A 20,029-nucleotide genomic window follows, 5' to 3' on the forward strand; every position below is an offset into this window, starting at 1 on the left:
TTACATTTCTCTTCACTAAGATTGCTGGGGGCATTGATATTCACTCTAGAGAGGTTACCTGGCCAAGCAAATTCTCATGTTGACTTCATGTTTAGCTAATCCTTCTTCTTTTAGTTAATCCTGAATGGAGTTGCTGATGATAGCCTTGCTGATTGTCTTTTCATTGTTCAGTCACCCCAGTTATCTCCAGTTTCCTCAAAGCTAGAGATAATCATTCCATCTCATTAAACCTGCTTACATTATTGTTCTGTCTTCTTGAGATTATTCCAAGGTCAATGGAGTTTTGTATGTTCCTAAATTCTTAAGTCATATGTTTATAATTTTTTTTCTTTGTTAACTTCCTCAGGTGGCTAATTCCATAAGTGTGTGGATGTTTACTAGTTTCACCTCATTTCCAGGTTCTTGAGCAATACTTCACAGTAGGCTCCATGTTGTACAGGGTTAAGAGCTACATGATCTGGCTTTGAATTGGGCTCTGCCACTTACTAGTTCTGTAGCCTTGGACAAGTTACTTACCCTCTCTGTGCCCTAGTTTCCTGCTAAATGGAGAAATTGCTACCTACATCAGGGTTAGTTTGACTGTTAAATGAGATAATATATGTGAAGTGTTTAACAAGGACCCTGGAACATGGGAAGTGCTCAATAAAAAGTAGATATTATTTATGATTGACCACAGTTTCAACAGGTATTAGGTCTCAGTTACGTATTACACTTAGTAGAAAGAACAAGATCTTTGGAGTCAAACAGACTTGGATGCAAGTTTAGGCATGCCAATGACTTTGGACAAGTAATTTTACTTTTTTGAGCCTCTCGTTGAGAGTCAGTACTACATCACAAAGTAATGCAGTTCATGCCATTAGTATTTCAATAGTAGTCACATTCTGGAATTAAAAGAAAAACAAGTGACTTTAATTATGAAAGAGTCTATGGAATATTGGACATAGACCTTATGGTTTCTTTTCCTTTCATTTAAATGTCCAGTTGTCATCATTGCACACCATTACATGGCAGTTAAGAGAATAGATTTTAAAGGCTAACCGTCCTAGAGTGGAAATCTGGCCCCATTACTTTCTATCTGGATGTCCTTGAACAAGTTATTTTAATCTTTCTAAGCCTCATCTTCCTCATCAGTAAATAGGGCATCATAAAATGTCTACCCTCTTAGGGTCCCTATTAGTATTAGAAAAATACATTGTAAAACTTTGTAAATGTTAGCTGTGTCTTACTGTATTGTTGATCATTGCCACTGGATTTCAATCAGATCCATCTGTTGTCATCCTAAGTTCTCAGAATAGTATCAGAATGTAGTAGGCATTAACAGGCTTTGGGCTTTCTGTTGGTTTCAAAGACCAGAAGCTGCTTCTACAGGCTAACTTACAACTATCCTTGGAAAGGTCAGACAGTTGGGATTACCATTTCCATTGAATATCTTGGTTTTTGACAGGGTATTTCAGATGGAGTTTCTAAATCCCTGGAGCCTCATCAAGGCTGGTCCTGCTCACAGGTAAATGGAAACAATGGCACATTGATCAAGGAAGAGAAGAGTGATCACCATCTTCCAGCTTCATCACAGTGTGCCTTATCCAGAGACAACAACATATGTAATAATGGTAACCGCTACTTCCCAATGAAGAATGGGGAAAAGAGCCGCTTACAAGAGCAAAAGATAGGAACAGTGGCACAACAGAAAGAGGAATAACGAGCAGAAGATGGCTTCAATACATCAGGAAGAAAGGAAAACCTATACTTTTCTGATTCTAGGCCCAAGTTAGAGGACAAAAATGCTTACCCAAGATTTATCCAATGGGATATTCCATTGTATCTTTCTTTTACCCTTCCTTGTCTTTTTCTGGGCCTCTAGACTTAGAGGTTTGCTTCTAGGGAAGCACTGGTCAAAGATGAATGGCAACAGGACTAGCTCCTATTCTTAAATTGAATATATATTGCCAATATTCTCTTTACCTCCCCTGGAAGTCTAGTAAGGCAGTGACTGTTAGAAATAGGGTGTCATCACATAGGGCCCTATAGAAAGTTCTAGATTGGTTTTCTGAGTCTTTCTCATGATATTCATTTATAAAACCCTTGGGATGGTGGGAACAACTGTTTATAGCTGCTGACTTCTTTTTTCTCATGAAATGGTAGAGTCTTGACATATAGTCATTATCCACCACCTTTTCACTTTTTCTTCCAACTCACCTACCCCAGGATTTTGTATCACCACCTCTAGCTCTGGCCTGACAATCAGATAGGTAGATGTTTTCAGAGAAGTGAGGTAGTGTTGGTTATTTTTATTTTTTATTTTATTTTATATACTTAAAAAACACACACACATAAAAACTACCAATGGCCTTTGTATTGGGGGATTCAAGTGAGTCGGAAAAGTACTGGGCAGATTTTCCTGCCTCTAAACTAAAGCATGTTTGTGAAATAGAAGATGTGGTGCAGTCCACCCACTCCCTGCTCCCCACACTATGGGTTGGAATCAAAGGGTGGGAATCAATGTAATGAGACTGAGTATGAAAGGAAACTCAAAAGACTCGGGTGTGTGTGTGTGTGTGTGTGTGTGTGTGTGTGTGTATGACTGTGTGGATGGATATGTATGGAAAAGTGTGTATCTATATGCTTATGCATACCCTTTATATAGAGACAGATCTATTTATCTATACATATTTTATATATATAAATATATGTGTGTGTGTATACATACATACATGCATACATACATGCTGATTTCCCAGAGGATTTACTGAGTTTCCTAGAAAAGCTTCCACTGCTATGGAGTGGTAGGTTTCAAATGACCACACTTGAAGATTCTTACTAAGTCACAGCTCATCACAATTATGAGAAGATGGGCTTTTCTAAAGCAGACAAATAGTACTTTCCAGAGATTGCCTATTCAGAACAACAGTTGTGTTGTCACAAGCTTAATCTTGAACAGACCCTAATATCCCAACTGGTAAAAACAGGTTGGAGGTTGGAATGGGATTGGAGAGAATTGGGCATTTCCTTATGAAGGAGCAGCCTGGTTTGAAGAAAGAAAGGAACTGGCAGGTGATAACCAGGGCTTACAGCCAATTTGGAAAAAATTTCATCTAAACTCCAGGATCAAACTGGCCTCAGGCTAGAACTGATTGCCATAAATCCCAGAAGAAGAGAGGACTAGCATTGGTGTAGGGAAGTGTGAGGAAATCAACAATTTGATTTTACATTCCTAGATTGTTTTCATTTGTTCATTGACATTTTGTCTACTGGATCTTTTCATTTGCTTTGCAAGGAAGACTTCAGAGGACTCTGGCCCAGGCCTTTGAGGGTATTCTGTAAATGGGTCCAAGTCCTCACTGAGGCCAGAATCTGCCCAGGACAAAAATGCTGTTATTACTTACTGGAGATACACTTAAAACAACCTTGCATTTCTAGTTTCCCTCTTCAGCACCTTAAGTATGAGGGTTGGGAACATGTCTTACAACAGATTAGCATTGTGTCTTAACTCAGAATTGAGGCTTCCAGTCTCACATACCTAACTTTGGGCTTTGTGATATTCTTGCTCAAGGAGTGTCATTTCTAAAGGAATACAACTGACTCGACTACTAGTGGGGTTTTCTCTTCTTTTGAAAAACCCATGCATCTTAACCCACAGCAGGTCCTTGGTGATTTTTTTTCCCAGACAACCAGAAGGCTGTTTTCTCACTTACACTAATTATATCATGAAAGACCAAAAACAGTCTCAAGCTGTTTAATCCTTTTCTGATCAAGTTTAAGTTGACCCACAATTTGCAAGCGGAGGGAGCCCTAGAATGCCCCTCCCCTGCCCAGACACTTCTTTTATACACCAAAGCAGTATAACAAGAGTGCATACCTCACCAGATAAAACCAGGAACAGAGTGTATTGAAAACCTCCTCTTTGGAATCGGCTCCCCTAATTTTGGCCCCCTTCTTGGACCTTCCCACCTTTCACAACATCTTAAAGGTTAGGACTTCTATATCCAGCCAGAGATTTAGTAGTGAACTTAGATTGCTTGGAAATTTCTTTCTGGAGTCAGAGGGAGGAATCCTTTGGAGCTCTAAGAGTAGCCAGAATCACTGAGCTGTGTTAAAGTAAATATATATGTATATGTGTGTATAAACACACACGTGTGTGTGTATGTGCATGCGTGCGTGCATGCATGTGTGTGTGTGTGTGTGTGTGTGTGTGTAGTCTCCATTTTCTGACAGGAAGTATTTGGACTTCTATGGAAAGTTATTTTCTTTAGTTGCTATTTCTGTGCATCTTGAATCTCTGACACAATTAAATGACGGTATTGTTAACTCTTGCAGCATTAAGATTTCTTATTTTGTAGGCATTCACTGTGAGAAGTAAATTGCTGCTTTGACAGGAATGTTTCCAGTTTGCCAAAAGGCTTGCTTTTCTCAAACACATCTTCACTCTCCTAGCTTGGCCCAGGGTAAAACTGGTAGCCTACTTCCAACCTTGATTTTTATATGGATTTTGGGTTTGGAAGGTTTCAAGAAAGAGCCATAAAGGGCCATGTTCTTATAATTGATTTATTTGCCAAACACTCAATTTGAAAGCCAACTTGGGAAAGGTGGATCTGATCTTTGTTGTGACTTCAAGAGACGGCCATCCTTCACTTGAGGTTCCATTTCTGACAAAGTGATCTTGAACAAAGTCACATAGGAATCCCTAGATATGACCCCTTTCCTTATAGGACCACAAGCAAAAGCACCCTGTATGTAAACACTGATCCCTAAAGACTTGTAGTTCTTGATTTCTGCTAGTGTATCTTGGGGACAGCCTATAACTCCCACCCTCATTCAGTGGCCAGCCTGGTCTGGAACAGGCCTGATAAACTTCCATTCACTTGCATCATTTTCATTCTGAGCCAGCAGTATGCTGGGTAGACTTTAAAGCCCAAGAAGTGACACTTGTTTTGGCTAGTGACTTTTGATTTTTGTCTCCATCCTTATTTTCTGGCATTGTTGGCCAACTCACTTTAACATTTTTTGAACATTCAGAAAAATAGCCAGACAAGGCATTAAGGAGGGTGGATAAAGTAGGGGAGAGGGTGGGGGGAGGAGTGCTTATGTAGTATAGAAAGAATGTGGAATTTACTGTTTGATCATAGTGATTCAGTCCTTTGGAACCTTAGGAGGCTCTTGTGGGCACATCAGTGCTACCCTTTCAGCCTCCTATAACCCCCCCATACCCCTCTCTTGAAATGAAAATACAAGTAGACCACAGTTTAAAGTAGTTAGTATAATTGTACTAAGGTTGAATCATCATACTTGTTCACTTCCTGGTGCATATTTCCTAAATATGCTGGGAGGAATTTGGGGGGGGGTGGTACATTTTCATTGTTCCCATCGTGTGTCACCTTATGTTTTTCTCCCTTTTGTGACTTTGGCATCTCCTTTTATTTGATTCCCCATTTTCTTTTCCCTTGGCTTTATTGCAGTAGTCTTCTGGTGTAGGTAGAGAGATCTCAGTGTACCTATTCCCCTATTACTGCTAATTATTTTCAATATTGCCAGAGGATTTTTTGATGTTCTAAGAAGATAACTTCATTTTTTACAAAATGATCTTGTCCAAGTGAAAAGCAAAATAAAATATCCCCTGTACTAGGGCCCCCATTTCAACTTTTGATATTGCCCTTGTACTTTTATAGATACTCTTTTTGTCTGTGTTGGTAGTAACTAATGACTAGTGAATGTTCGTATAAATGAAGCAAATATTTCACATTTTATTAATCTCTCATAACCCTGCCAAATCTGATGGTACAATTTTAGTTATTTCCCAAAAGACATTTCCCCCCACATCTTTTATTGTATTCCCTTCTATTTTTAGAGTAACATATAGGTAAAGAAACTTTAACTGCAAGGAGTTAATGGTTTTTAGTGCTCACTGATAAATGATGTTAATTGACAAAGGAAAGTCTGTCATTGTTTTTTCCTGTGTTAACTACTCTGTGCTCTTGACAGTGTGTTTAGTGGATATGTATTTCTCTTTCTCACTCCCAGATTGCAAATTCCCTGCCTTTTTGGCCCACCTCACTATAAAAGCTCCATAGTTTATTAATGTAAGTTTGAATGGATGCTTCCTAGGGGAAACTGTGGGATTTAATGGAAGTGCTTTGGAAAGGAATGAGAATGTCTCTGGAGTTGTTCTGTGATGGAAATTGGTCTGTTGTTAATGCTGATGGAAAGAAACTTACAGCACTTAATAAAACTCTATTCTTTTAGTAAAAAAAAAAAACCTGTGAAATAATTTTGGTTGTGTGAAGTTTTAATTTCTTCTCCCATTTCTGGACTCATTTTTGCAAATGGGGGGGGATATACTTGTCTCAATTCAGAAGTGTTGTTAAAGATTTAGGAGCCTATTTTCAGTTGAATATAAGGACAAAGTGAACCAATAAAAATCATCAAAGGAAGGGCATAGTTAGTTTCCTGCTAAACTTTACTTGGGTGGACTTTTTTTTTCCTAGATGTCTCTCATTTTAATCAGATTCAGTTATATGATAAATTGAAAGGTACAGCAATTGCTTTATGCCAAAGTACAAGAGGTAAGTTTAAAATTGGGAGTAGAAGTAAGGTCTCAATGCCAAAACTAGTGCTTTAGTGCTTGGCCATGAAATCAGCAAAAGTTAAAATAACTTCCTTATTGTTTGAAATACCTGTATCATTTCTCTTCCAGCTAGTGAGCAAGCCAGGGGTTTGTTGCAAGGACAATAGATAGAGATTTCTGGAAAAAAACCAACATGGTGCCATTCACAGATAAGACACTTGGAGCTTCTCCTACATTACTAAATAGACCTTCTGGAGTCCAGCCCTGTAAAGTGTTCAGATGAGCTCTGGTGTGCAGTGTCAGTATCTGAACAATTTTTATAAGATGTTTGGCTTTAAATTTTAGGCCTCATTCTGTTGACTTGGCCTACTGGAAGGACTCTGGCTCTCCATGAAATGTCAGGAAAAGATACAAAGAGAGTCTTGGTGTTTCCCTCCTAACAAACACATATAACCCCACACCCAATCCAAAAAAAAAAAACATCTCTACCACTCATGTAATCCCAACTAGCCTACCTTAAATTCATGAATCTATCTCAGAGTTTCACACCTTTCTTTTTTTTCTCACATTACCTATTCCTTTAATCCTTTCTTCCCCTCCTCCTTTTTAATCTTAGAAACCTTACTTCCATTATTCATATCCACTAGTTTATGATTACTTTGCTTTATCAGTTCATCTGTTTTGATTCTTTATTATATTTGTATGTGAAATCGTTCAATATTTGTCATTCTGGCTTGCTTTGCTATACATAATCTCTTCAGATTCCTTCTATTTTGCTGTAAATGGTAACATTTCATCTTTCTTTATGCTAAATAGTATTCCGCTGGGTGACTATACCATATTCTCTTAATCTGATCCTCTTATTAATGGGCAATTTAATTATTATTAAATTGCTTCCAAATGTTGGATCATACTGTATATCCATTTTTAGTTTTTAAAGGTAGGTCCAAACCACTTTCCAGAATGGCTGTACCAGTTTACATTTCTACCAGTAATTTATTAGGTTTCCTTTTGCTCCATATCCTTTTCAGCACTTGTTATTGGAGGTCTTTTTAATGTATACCAATCTAACAGATATGAGATGACATCTCATTGTGGTTTTTGACTTGCATCTCCCTTATTAGAAGTAGTCATGTGCATTTGTTCATGTTATCTGTTGACCTCTTTGGTAAGTTATCTTTTCAGATCTGCACATTTTTTAATTGGGTTACATGGTTTTTTGTTAAGTTGGATGAGTTCTTTGTATACCTTGGCTAGCAACCGCTATTGGTTGTGTGATGTGTGAATGCCTTCTTCCACTCAGCAGAATGTCTGCTTAATCTACTTAAATTTTCCTTCATTGTGTAAAGCTTTTTAATTTGCAGGAGTTTCCAAAGACACCTCTGTCATTGATGTCGTGAAACATCACCAGTGCTTTCTTCTGTATAGTGTATTGATGTGGGTCTTATATGTCTTTAATCAACATTGAAATTATTTATGCATGGAGTTGGAAAGTGATCCAATATAATTCTTTTACAGGTGGCAATCCAGTTTTCCAAACACCATTTGTTAAAGAGACTTTCTCCACTGTGGTTTCTTAATCATAAATTAGGTATTTATGTATGTGTGGATTTGTTTGTGGGATTTTGGTTGTTTTCCATTTATTCATGTCTCTTTTTAAATTACTACTGCTTTATAATATAGTTTAAAATCAAGTAACATGATGCCTCAATTTTCCTTTTTTCCCTCTGGATTGCTTTGGTTAGAGTCTTTTATGGGTCCATTTACTTTTGGTATTGTTTGTTCCACCCTCTTGAAGAATGTCATTGGTATTTTAATGGGAATTACATTGAATCTATCTATATATCACTTTTGACTATTTTACCAAAAGTGATGTTAACTATGTTGATTGTCCCCATTTGTGGGATTTCTCCATTTCTTTATGTCTTGTTACATATCTTTTAATAGTGCATTATAGTTTTCACTGTATTAATCATTCATCCCTTTAGTTAGGTTAATTCCCAGGTATTTAATGCTATTTGATGCCATTGTAAATGGAATTCTTAATTGCTTTTTCTTCTTAGCTGTATGTAAAGCAAAAATACACACACATCACAAAAATAACAAGATAATGTTTTGTATTTTAATTTCTAACCTGCCACTTTACTATATTCATTTATTATTCATAGTAAATTTTTGGTAGTGTCTTTAAGGTCTTCTATATGTAATATATCATCTGCATTCTTTTTATTTCTTGTTGCTATCTGATTACTCTTAAAACCTCTAATACTAGATTAAAGACAAGTGGTAACAGTGGGTATCCTGGCCTTGTTCCCGATCTTAACAAGAATGCTTTCCCTTTTTTACTTTAGTATACTTTTAGCTGTGGATTTATGATATATGGCCTTTATTATGTTGAGGTAGGTTCCTTATATTGTTAAGAATTTTTATCACAAATTGATGGTGTATTATCAAGTACTTTCTCTGCATCTGTTGATATTGTAATATGGTTTTTATCCTTTCTTTTGACTTAGTATATTACAGTTTATTATTGTGCATATATTGAACCATCCTTGCATCCCTGGAATAAATTCCACTTGCTCATGGTATATGATCTTGTTAATGTATTGTTGTATTTGGTTTGGTAGTAGTTTATTGAGAATTATTGCATCAGTGTTTATTAGAAATACTGTTTCCTTTTTTTGTCCTGTCTTTGTCTTGTTTTGGTATTAGGATAATGTTGGCATCATAGAATGTGTTAACATGTGTTCCTCTTCTTGGATTTTTGGAATACTTTGAATAAAACAGGCATAAATTCTTTAAAGTGTTTTTAATTATATATATTTTACAACATTGTTCACTTTATTTTTTTTGCAGTAGTTTATTCATAATAGCTCAAACTTGAAAATAATCCAGATGTCCATCAATTAGTGAATGCATAAACAAATCGTGGTATATTCATACAATGGAATACTTCTCAGCAATAAGAAGAAATGAACTACTGATAAAATAACAAGGATGAATCTCAAAAACATGCTTAGAGGAAAAAAATTAGACATGAAAAATATACTATATAATTCTATTTCTATAAAATTCTACTGCAGACAAGACTGTTACAAAAAGAAATTAGTGGTTACCAAGGACAGAGGCAGGGTGGAGGTTCATGGCAAAGGAGCAAGAGGGAATTTTGTGGGGTGATTAAAATGTTCTATAGCTTGACTGGTTATAGAGGTGTATTCATTAGTCAAAAATTATCTGTGTATACTTTAAATAAGTATGTAAGTTATACCTCAATAAAGTTGATTTTAAAAGTCAAAAAGAATTGATCACTATGTCAGTCCTCATCCTTTTTGCCATGGTGTCCATTTCTTCTTTGCTTTGCTCTGTGTTGTTGAGTGTTTTACTCTTTTAGGCTGTATTCACTAGGTTCCTTCAACTACTTATTTCCACAGTCTCATCACATATGTGTGCTTTGACACTAGTCTTTGGGTTCTTGTTCTTCTGAGTGTTGTGACCGCTTCCAGGAATTCAACAAACCTTGTGTTTTCAATGAATGAGACGTACCAACAACAGCATCTCTAAATCCCTGAGGTGTGATTTGAAACAGTATTGTAGATTCCTTCTGACTTGATGATTTGTACAATGTCGCCAACCTTTGTTTTTGGTCCCAATGAAAGATTAACGGTATTGTAGCAGCATGTCCCCAACTTTCCCCCAATGCAGGAACCAGCAAGGCCTGATTTCTATAAGTCTTTGTTGTCATCTGATTGGTTAACATTACAGCTAATCTGTGATGATTTGTGAGGCTGATTGTTTGCTGGGCTAAGCCATTTAGTAATCGAGCATGAAGAGATTGGTTATCTAGGTCATGACGAAAAGGAAAAGCAATGCTTTTCATCCACTATCACTATTCGAACTTTTGAACGTTCTGAAAGGAAGTCTGGAAGGAGGTAAACATGTGCCAGTAGCTCTGTGTAGTCAAGACAATGAAAATAATAAATATGGGAAAGAATATTTTCAAGAGTGAAATCCTTCAAAGCTTTTGAGTACTCCTCTCCATTATGAGTTCCTGTAGGCAGTAGCAAGGTCTACCACTCTCTCAACCATAAAACTTCACTCTGTATCAGTAAAAACCACTTTGCCTTCCAGTCCTCCAAAACATTCTAGTATGTGTACATCTACTGCCAACTGCATACATAATTGTGCTTTTCCAACACCTGGTGCACTACAAATTTCTGTTGATTTGGTTAAGGGTATTCCACCCCCAAGAATATTAAGGGTATTCCACCCCCAATAATATTATCTAGAGCTGAACAGGAGGTAGTTATGAAGTTCTGGGTATGCTCTTGCTCAAGAAGTTGCTGTACAACTTCTTGCCTGACTCAGCTGTACCAACATAGCTTGTTTTATTTGTGAGACATTCTCTTCTTATAATTTGCAAAGTTTCTAAGGCTTCCTCTTTAGATATCCCAACTATGTTTTTGTGTCCTTTGGGTAGAGCCCTAGGAGTGGAACTGCTAGATAATATGGTAGCTTCATTTTCAGTTGGCTGAGGAACCTCCATACAGCTTTCCATAGTGGTTGGACCAGTTTGCACTCCCACCAGCAATGTAGGAGAGTTCCTTTTTCACCACATCCTTGCCAACATTTGTTGTTGCTAGTTATTTTGATATGTGCCATTGTTATGGTGTAAGGTGGTATCTCATTATGGTTTTGATTTCATTTCCCTGATTATGAGGGATGTTGAACATTTTTTCATATGCCTGTTGGCCATTTGTATTTCCTCTTTAGGGAAGTGACTTTTAAGTTATTCTGCCCATTTCTTTTTCCCTTTTTTTTTTTTTAAAGATTTATTTATTTATTTATAGAAACACTGGGTACAGTCAGAAGCACGGGAGGGTGAGAGAATTCACCAGAGCTAGAGCAGGGAACAGAACAGGCAGACTGATGAAGTACACTGCTGAGGGGAGCAGTGGGCGGGGTAGGCGAGGTCTGCGAGCCATTTGGGACCCTCGCAAGGGTCGAACTGGCGCTGCAGAGGCTGCAGGCAGCTTTGCAGCCCAGCGCTCAACCACTGCGCCACCGGGGAGGTCCTGCCCATTTCTTGACTGGATTGTTTACTTTGTTTTTGTTGAGTCATGTGAGTTCTTAAATATGTCTTTCTGATCATTCCCTTATCAGTTGTATGAAGTGCAAGAATTTTTTTCCAATTAGTAGGGTGTCTCTTTTTTTTTTTTGATTAATGTCTCTTGCTGTACAGAAGCTTTTCAGTTTGATGTAATCCCAGCTGTTTATCTTTTCCTTCACTTTCATTGCTTTGGGTGATGAGTCTTTAAAGATTCTTCTGAGATGTATGTCTTGTAGTATTTTACCTATATTTTCTTCTGTATATTTTATGGTTTCAGGTCTTATGTTCAGATATTTTATCCATTTTGAGTTGATTTTTGTGCATAGTATGAGATAGTGGTCTAGATTCACTCTTTTCCTTATGTTGGTCCAGTTTTCCCAGCACCATTTATTGAACAAACTGCCCATGTTCCATTGCATATTCTTTGCTCCTTTGTTGAAGATTAGTTATCCATATATGTGTGAGGTTATTTCCAGGATTTCTAATCAACTCCACTGGTCTGTGTGCATGTATTTGATTTTTTTGTTTCAATTGTAAAAGGAATTGTTTTCTTGACTTCAGATTGTGTATAGGAAGCTACTGATTTTTGTGTGTTGATTTTGTATTCTGCTACTTTACTAAATTGGTAGATTATTTTGATTTGTTTTTCTGTGGAGTTTTTAGGGTTTTCTATGTATATTATATTGTCTGCAAATAGTGATAGTTTTACTTCTTTCCCTATTTGGATTCCTTGTGTGTCTTACTCTTGTCTTACTGCTCTGACTAGGACTTCCAGTATTATATTGAAAAGCAGTGGTGAGAGTGGACATCCTTGTCTTGTTCCTCATCTTACGGCAAAGTCTTTCAGCTTTTCATCATTGAGGATGATATTGGCTATGAGTTTGTTGTATATGGCCTTTATTATGTTAAGGTTATGTTCCTTCTATCCTGAGAATTTCAAGGTCCTTCATCATAAATGGATGTTGAACTTTGTCGAATGCTTTCTCTGCATCTATTGATATGATCATATGGTTTTTATTTTTTCTTTTTGTTGTTGTGTTGGATTACATTAATTGATTTTGGGATGTTGAACAATCCTTGTGCCCCTGGAATAAATCTCACTTGATCATGGTATTATCATCAAAGGGTATTATCCCTTTGATGCATTGTTGGATTCTGTTGGCAAGGGTTTTGTTGAGGATTTTTGCATCTGTATTCATTAGGCAGATTGACCTGCAATTTTCTTTTTTGTGTGTTGGCTTTGTTTGGTTTTGGTATTAGTGTAATGTTGGGTTCATAGAATGTATTTGGTAGTATTCCTTTTTCAATTTTTGAAAAAAGTGTGTCTAGGATAGGCACTAATTCATTTCTGAATGATTGGTAGAATTCATTTGTGAAGACATCTGTTCCTGAGCTTTTGTTTTGGGGGTAATTTTCATTACCATTACCATTTTCATTTTCATTTTCATTACTGTTTCAATTTCACTGCTTGTAATTGGTATGTTCAGGTGTTCTATTTCTTCTTTATCTAGCTTTGTATGATTGTATAGTTCTAGGAATTTATCCATCTGTTCTACATTGCTGAACTTGTTTGCATATAAATGTTCATAGTAATCGCTGATTATTCATTTGATTTCAACTGAGTTTGTGGTAATTTCTCCTCTTTCATTTATGATCCTATTTATATGTGTTTCTCCCATTTTTTTCTTTGTGAGCCTGGTTAGAAGTTTGTCTATTTTGTATATTTTTTCAAAGAACCAACTTTTGGTTTCATTAATCTTTTGGATTGTTTTTTTAATATCTATTTCATTTCTTACTGCTTTGATATTTGTTATTTTCCTTCTACTGGTTTTAGGGCTTTTTAATTGTTCTTTTTCTAGTTCTTTGAGATGGGAGATTAGGTTGTTTCTTTGAGTCCTTTCTTGTTTCTGTTTCTTTTTTTTTTAAGATTTATTTATTTATTCATACAAGCACTGGGTACAGTCAGAAGCATGGGAGGGTGAGAGAATTCACCAGAGCCAGAGCGGGGAACAGAACAGGCAGACCGACGAAATACACTGCTGAGAGGAGCAGCGGGCATGGCAGGAGAGGTCTGCGCACCATGTGGGACCCTTGCCAGTGGCCGGGGATCGAACTGGTGCTGCAGAGGCTGCAGGCAGCTTCACAGCCCAGCTCTCAACCGCTGCGCCACCAGGGGAGGCCCCCTTTCTTGTTTCTTGATGTGAGTCTCCTCTATTGCTATATATTTTCCTTTTAGTACTGTTTTTGCTGCATAGCATACATTCTGGAAATGGTGTCATTGTTGTTGTTCATTGTTGTTCAACTCAAAGTATTTTTTTAATTTCTTCTTTGATCTCCTCTTTAGTCCAATGGTCTTCCAGTAGTGTGGATTTCAATCTCCATGAATTGGGAGGTTTTCTTGCTTTCTTTTTATGATTTATTTCTAGTTTGATGCCTTTATGATCAGAGAAGATAGTTGGAATGATTTTGATCTACATGTATCTGTTAATGTTTGTCTTGTGGCCCAGTTTGTGATTGATTCTGGAGAATGTTTTGCACTTGAGAAAAATGTGTACTCAGACTTTTTTGGGTGCAGTGCCCTATAGATGTCTGTTAAGCCCATGCATTCTATGTCTTTAAATAGGGCTCTTGTGTCTTTGTTTATTTTTCGTCTCATTGATCTGTCGGTTGTTGAGTGTGGTGTGTTGAAGTCTCCTACTACATGTGTATTTTCTCTGATGTCTGATTTCAGAGCTGATATATTTTGGTGCTCCTTCATTTGGTGAGTATATGTTGATGAGTGTTATATCTTTCTGATGTAGTGTCCCCTTGATCATAATGTAGTGTCCATCTATGTCTCTTTTTACTTTTTTTAGTTTGAAGTCCATTTCATCTGATGTAAGTATAGCTGTTCCTGCCTTCTTTTTTGGTCCATTTGCCTGTTGGATTGTTTTCCAACCTTTTACTTTCAGTCAATATTTATTTTTTGTAGTTAAATGTGTTTCCTGGAGACAGCAGAAGGTTGGAATTTGTTTTTCAATCCAGCCTACTACTCTGTCTTTTCATTGATGAGTTTAGTTCATTTATATTTAGGGTTAATATTGATACGTTGGCATCTGTATTTGCCATTTTGTTTGTATTTTTGTGATTTTATTCCTTACCTTATTCTGTTCTTCTTATTCATTCCTCTGTTAGTTTTGGTTTTAGGAATTTTTTAGAATTTTTGCAGTGTGGGTTTAATCATAATGAATTTCTGGAGTTTCTGTTTGTCTGAGAAATTCTCCTTCTGAGGAAGGGTAGCTTTGCAGGGTAAAGTATTCTTGGTTGGCATTTGCTGTTTTGGAGCTTGTTGAATATGTTACTACATTCTCTTTTTGCCTATAGTATTTCTTCAGGGAGGTCTGATGTCAGCCTGATTGGTTTTCCTTTACAGGTTATCTGTTTCTTCCCCCTTATCAGCTCCAATATATTTTCTTTATCTTGGACTCTTGAAATCTTTACTATTATGTGTCTTGCTGTAATTTTCCTTTCATTGTGGTAATTTAGTGTTCTTGCTTCTTGTATGTCTATATATCTCGTTTTTCATGCTTGGGAAGTTCTCGTTGATTATCTACTTGAATAGCTTCTCAGTTTCTTGGTCTTTCTCCTCACCTTCTGTAATTCCTATGACTCATATTTCCTTTCCTCTTTGTGTCAGATAGTTCTTGAAGTGTTTCTTCATTCTTTTTCCTTTGCACTTTTCTTCTTTTTCTTTTTTGGTTCTTTTTATTTCTGTATCCTTAAGAGTACTTATCCATTCTTCCATTTCATCAATTCTATTTTTCTTGCTTTTCCCAGAGTTCTTTAACTCCTCCATTAATCTTTTGATCTCCTGCATTTCTTTCATTTTCTTCTTTAGGGACTCAATTTCATTCTTCAGTTTATTAATTATTTTTCTCATTTCATTCTTTTTGTCTTTTTTTAAAATATTTTATTTATTTATGCATACAAGAACTGGGGCATAGGCCAGAGATGTGGGGGGTGAGAGGCTTCACCAGAGACAGAGTGGGGAACAGAACAGGAAGAGTGACTGAAATACACTGCTGAGGGGAGCAGTAGGCGAGCCAGGAGAGGTCTGCTGTGCCGTGTGGGTAGCTCCCTGGCTGGGGCTTGAACTTGTGCTGCAGTGGCTGCAGACTGCCTCACAGGTTGCATCTTAACCCCTTGTGCCACCAGGGAGGCCCACCTTTTCGTCTTCTTTATGTTTTTTAATTATGATGATTTTAAATTCTCTAGTAGGTAGAGAAGTTCTTCCATATCCTTCTTGTTGAGTTTTGTGGTTGATTTTCTTTTTTGTGGTGTGTCTGTCCCCTAAAGGCTTGCTTGGTTATTTGTGTTTTTCCTTCTCCCTGTTGTTTGTTTTCTAATTTGTTCTATGTGTTGGGACATTGTACCTCTGGTGCTGGTGGAAATCTCTTTGGGGTTGTCAGAAACTGTTTACCAGTCCCAGTCCAGCACTGTTAGGCCAAAACTCTATAAGAGTATTGACCCTGTGGCTATGTTGAGGGGCACTGTCCCTTAAAGTTCCCTCCCTGTTTATTACTTAGTTCCACAAGGGGATCTTAGAGTCCCTATCTTCCAACAATCAGGTAGTTGGTGATTTTGTTCTAATCACTAGGTGGTGCCAGAGACATCTAGTAGACTTTCAGAACTGTGCTTTTTCCCTGCAGATCTCAGGGAATGGAGGGAGGGTAGGGGAGCACATCAACACATGGGCTCCTGCTTGAACTCAGTGCTGTGCCTACCTGGTGCTCTCCTGGTTCAGTGCCCGCAGTTATGGCAGGGCCCGCACCCCTGATCCTGTGCTTGGCTCTCAGTTCCAAAATGTGTGTGGCCTTCAGCAGTCTTGCTCTGCACACTTGTTTCCTTTCTCACCCTGTTTGCATAGCCCACCCTCTCTCAGAACCCAAGGGGGGATCATGAGGCCCCTGACTTCCAACAATCAGGTAGTTGGTGATTTTTTTCTGATCACTAGGTGATGGCAGAGGTGTGTCCTAGTAAACTTTCAGAACTGTGCTACCCTGCAGGTCTGAGGGAAATACATGGGTAGGGGAGGGGAGCGCCCCAACACCGGGACTCTCATTTGGTGCTGTGCCTGCCCTGTGCCTCCTCTGCCCACCTGTCTGTCACCTTCTGAAGTTCTTGGATGACTCAGGTTTTTCCTACTGCCTCCAAATTTTATCTCCTTTTCTTTTCCTGGGCAAATTGGTCCAGCTTTGTGGGTAGGGGAGGGGGGAGGAGTCCAGATCTATGTCTCTCTCTCCTCTCTTACCCTGTTGCTCTCACCTTTCTCCTGCTTCCGTTGGGTCACCACCAACTTTGTCTGAAAAGTCTGGGTACTGCCAGGAACTTGTTGCAATTTTTTCCTTATCAGTCGTTTTTATAGAAGAATTTAATCCTAGCGTCCCTTCACTACCATGTTAGTCACATGTATTATTTTTCTGAGAAGTTCTATAAAGTTTTGATGAAACTCATTTATAAAGCCACGTGGTCCTGGTGCTTTATTTTGAGGGAGCGTAGTGCCAGGAAGGGCACAGAGCTGGTTCTCTAAGATCCTATGCATATGGGTAAAGGAGAGTCCTGGAGCTCTCGTTGGCTTTTTCAGGCTTTTATTGAGATTTTACATGTAGTGCAGCAACCGGGTACATGGCAGGCGGCGGGGAGGGGGGGGTTGGGGTTGGGGGCGGGGGGTTCTTGGTGGCAAGGCCGGCTGGCCACCAAGCCCCGACCCCTCAAGTCTTCACTCTTGGCTCTCTGGCGTTCTTTCTCGCCTTCTCTCTCCTATTCTCTCTCCTGCCTCTGCTTCTGTTGGTAAATATTGCAACCATGGCCCACAGACTTAAACAACACAATTTATTACAATGTAACAATGCAGGTGCCTACCATCAGGTATACAGTCCTAGTGGTAGGAGGGCAGAAAAGCCTGAAAATCATTTACCCTACAGGGAGACTTTTTTTTTTTTTTTTAAGTTAAGGATTTACTTTCCTGGTAAAAATTTTTTTTTTTAAGATTTATTTTTATTTATTTATACAAGCACTGGGTACAGTCAGAAGCGCGGAAGGGTGAGAGAATTCACCAGGCCAGAGCGGGGAACAGAGCAGGCAGAAGGACCGAAGTACACTGCTGAGGGGAGCAGCGGGCGGCAGGAGAGGTCTGCGCGCCATGTGGGACCCTCCTCTGGTGGCCGGGGAGCAGCCGGGGATCAAACCGGCGCTGCAGAGGCTGCGGGCAGCTTCACAACCCAGCGCTCAACCGCTGCACCAACGGGGGAGGCACCTTACAGGGATACTTTTAATTACTGTCTTAATTATTGTAATTGTGATCTGTCCATTCAAGTTTCTGTTTCGTCCTTATTCAGTCTTTGTAGACTCTATTGTTCTAAAAATATATGTATTTTTCAAGATTATGGAATTGTTAGCATATAGTTGTTCATAGTACTCTCTTATGAGCCTTTATATTTCTATGCTATCTTTTTTTTAAAGATTTATTTATGCATACAAGAGCTGGGGTACAGGCCAGAGTTGCTGGGGGGGGATGAGAGGATTCACCAGATACAGAGTGGGGAGCAGAACAGGCAGACTTACCGAAATACACTGCTGTGGGGAGCAGCAGGCGAGCCAGGAGAGGTCTGTGGGATGCTCCCTGGGGATAGAAATTGTGCTGCAGAGGCTGTGACTGCTTTGTAGTGCTGTGCTTAACTCCTTGTGCCACCAGGGAGGCCCCTTTTTATACTATCTTGAGTAATTTCTCTGCTTTCATTTCTAATTCTATTTTTCAATATTTTCTCTCTTTGTCTAGCTGAAAGCTTACTGATTTTACCTTCTTGAAGAGCCAACTCTTAGTTTCATGGCTCTTTTGTATCGTCTTAATTAATTTCTATTTCATTTATTTCCACTCTTATTTTAATTATTTTCTTCTTTCTACTAACTTCTGGTCTTGTTTGTTCTTTTTAAAGTTGCTTTAGTTGTAATAATCTATCATTTGGAATTTTTTTTGTCTCTTAATGTGGGCCTATATTCTTACTAGCTTTTCTCTTAAGACCACTTTGCTGCCTCCCATAAATTCTGATAGCTTGTGTTCTCATTTTCATTAGTAACCAGGTATTTTTTATATTTTCTTCAGCTTCCTCCTGACACAGTGGTTACTGAGCAGCATGTTGTTTAATCTACATGTATTTATGTTTAGACAATTTTTTTTAATATTTACTTTTATCTTTATGGCATTATGATCAGAAAGAATGCTTGGTAATATTTTAATCTTCATAAATGTATTGATAACTTACTTGTGTTCCAACATATGACCTATTCTTAAGAATGTTCCATGTGCACTTGAGAAAAATGTATATGCTGCAGTTTGGAGGTGGAATGATCTGTAGATGTCTTTTAAGACTATATAAACTAGCTCATCATTTAGGCTATTGCTTCCTCATTTGCTTTCTGACTTGTTGATCTGTCCATGGTTTTCAGTATGGTATTATAATTTCCTAATATTATTATATTGTTGTTATCTCCCTTTAATTCTATTAGTAAGCTTTCTGTATCTTGATGTTCCATCATTTGGCACACTCATATTTATATATGGCATATCCAGGCTTCCCTGGCGGTGCAGGGGTTAAATTCTGATTGCTCTCAAACTATAACCAGCCACTGTGACAAGAGTTTGATCCCCAGGCAGGGAGATAACCCACATTGTGCACCAGACCTCTCCTGTCTCACCCGCTGCTTCCCTCAACAGTGTATTTCAGTATATCTGTCTGTTCTGCTCCCCACTCTGTCTCTGGTGAATCCTCTCACCTCCTGCACCTCTGATCTATACCCCAATTCTTATATGCATAAATAAATAAAATAAATAAATCTTATAAATGGCTTATCCTCTAGTTGTTTAGATGTTATAAAGGCCTCTGTGATGACATTTTCCAAACAGAACCCATCCTCTCCAACCCATCCTCTCTTCCACAACTTCGCCATGAGTGACACTACCTTCTAGTCAATTGTCTAAATCACAAAGCAACCTGAGATCTATTCTGGACTCATGATTTTTACTCATTTCTCAAAACCAACTCATGCCAAGATCTGTTTATAACACTCAACCATCTTTTTTTCTCACTTTTGTCTCTTTTCTATCCATACCTCCATAGCTTAGTTTAGTACTCATCATGTCTCACCCGAATTGTTGCAGTTGTCTTACTCCTAACCAGATAATTGTAAGCAGCATTTTGTGTCTTTAGTGTATGTTATGTACCTTTTTCCATTGAGAAGGGCCCATAAAATTTTTTGTGTTCTTACGGAAGTTTATGACCCAAGAGACATTAAGAACCACTGCTTTAAATCTACTATGCTTTGGG

At 38.1% G+C, this 20,029-nt stretch overlaps 1 protein-coding gene and 1 pseudogene across 3 annotated transcripts in view; one reads left to right on the top strand and one right to left on the bottom strand.

Moving 5' to 3' along the window:
• Window positions 1–20,029, top strand: part of FAM120C (family with sequence similarity 120C) — a 139,773-nt gene that overhangs the window by 103,061 nt on the left and 16,683 nt on the right. For 2 of the 3 annotated variants that reach the window (XM_037512349.2, XM_037512350.2), the window contains exon 16: window positions 1,445–10,184. The exons of the other annotated variant lie outside the window; for it this stretch is intronic. In XM_037512349.2, coding sequence (XP_037368246.1) covers window positions 1,445–1,699 — 255 coding nt within the window. In that variant the 3' untranslated portion in view covers window positions 1,700–10,184. Of the gene's footprint in view, window positions 1–1,444; window positions 10,185–20,029 lie in introns of those variants that run through there. 3 annotated transcript variants of the gene reach the window in all.
• LOC119245658 (DNA repair protein RAD51 homolog 3-like) lies at window positions 10,017–19,842 on the bottom strand (annotated as a pseudogene).

This window comes from Talpa occidentalis, unplaced genomic scaffold (assembly GCF_014898055.3).
Source record: "Talpa occidentalis isolate TD23 unplaced genomic scaffold, MPIMG_talOcc4v2.1 talOcc4.15, whole genome shotgun sequence".
Classification (NCBI taxonomy): domain Eukaryota; kingdom Metazoa; phylum Chordata; class Mammalia; order Eulipotyphla; family Talpidae; genus Talpa; species Talpa occidentalis.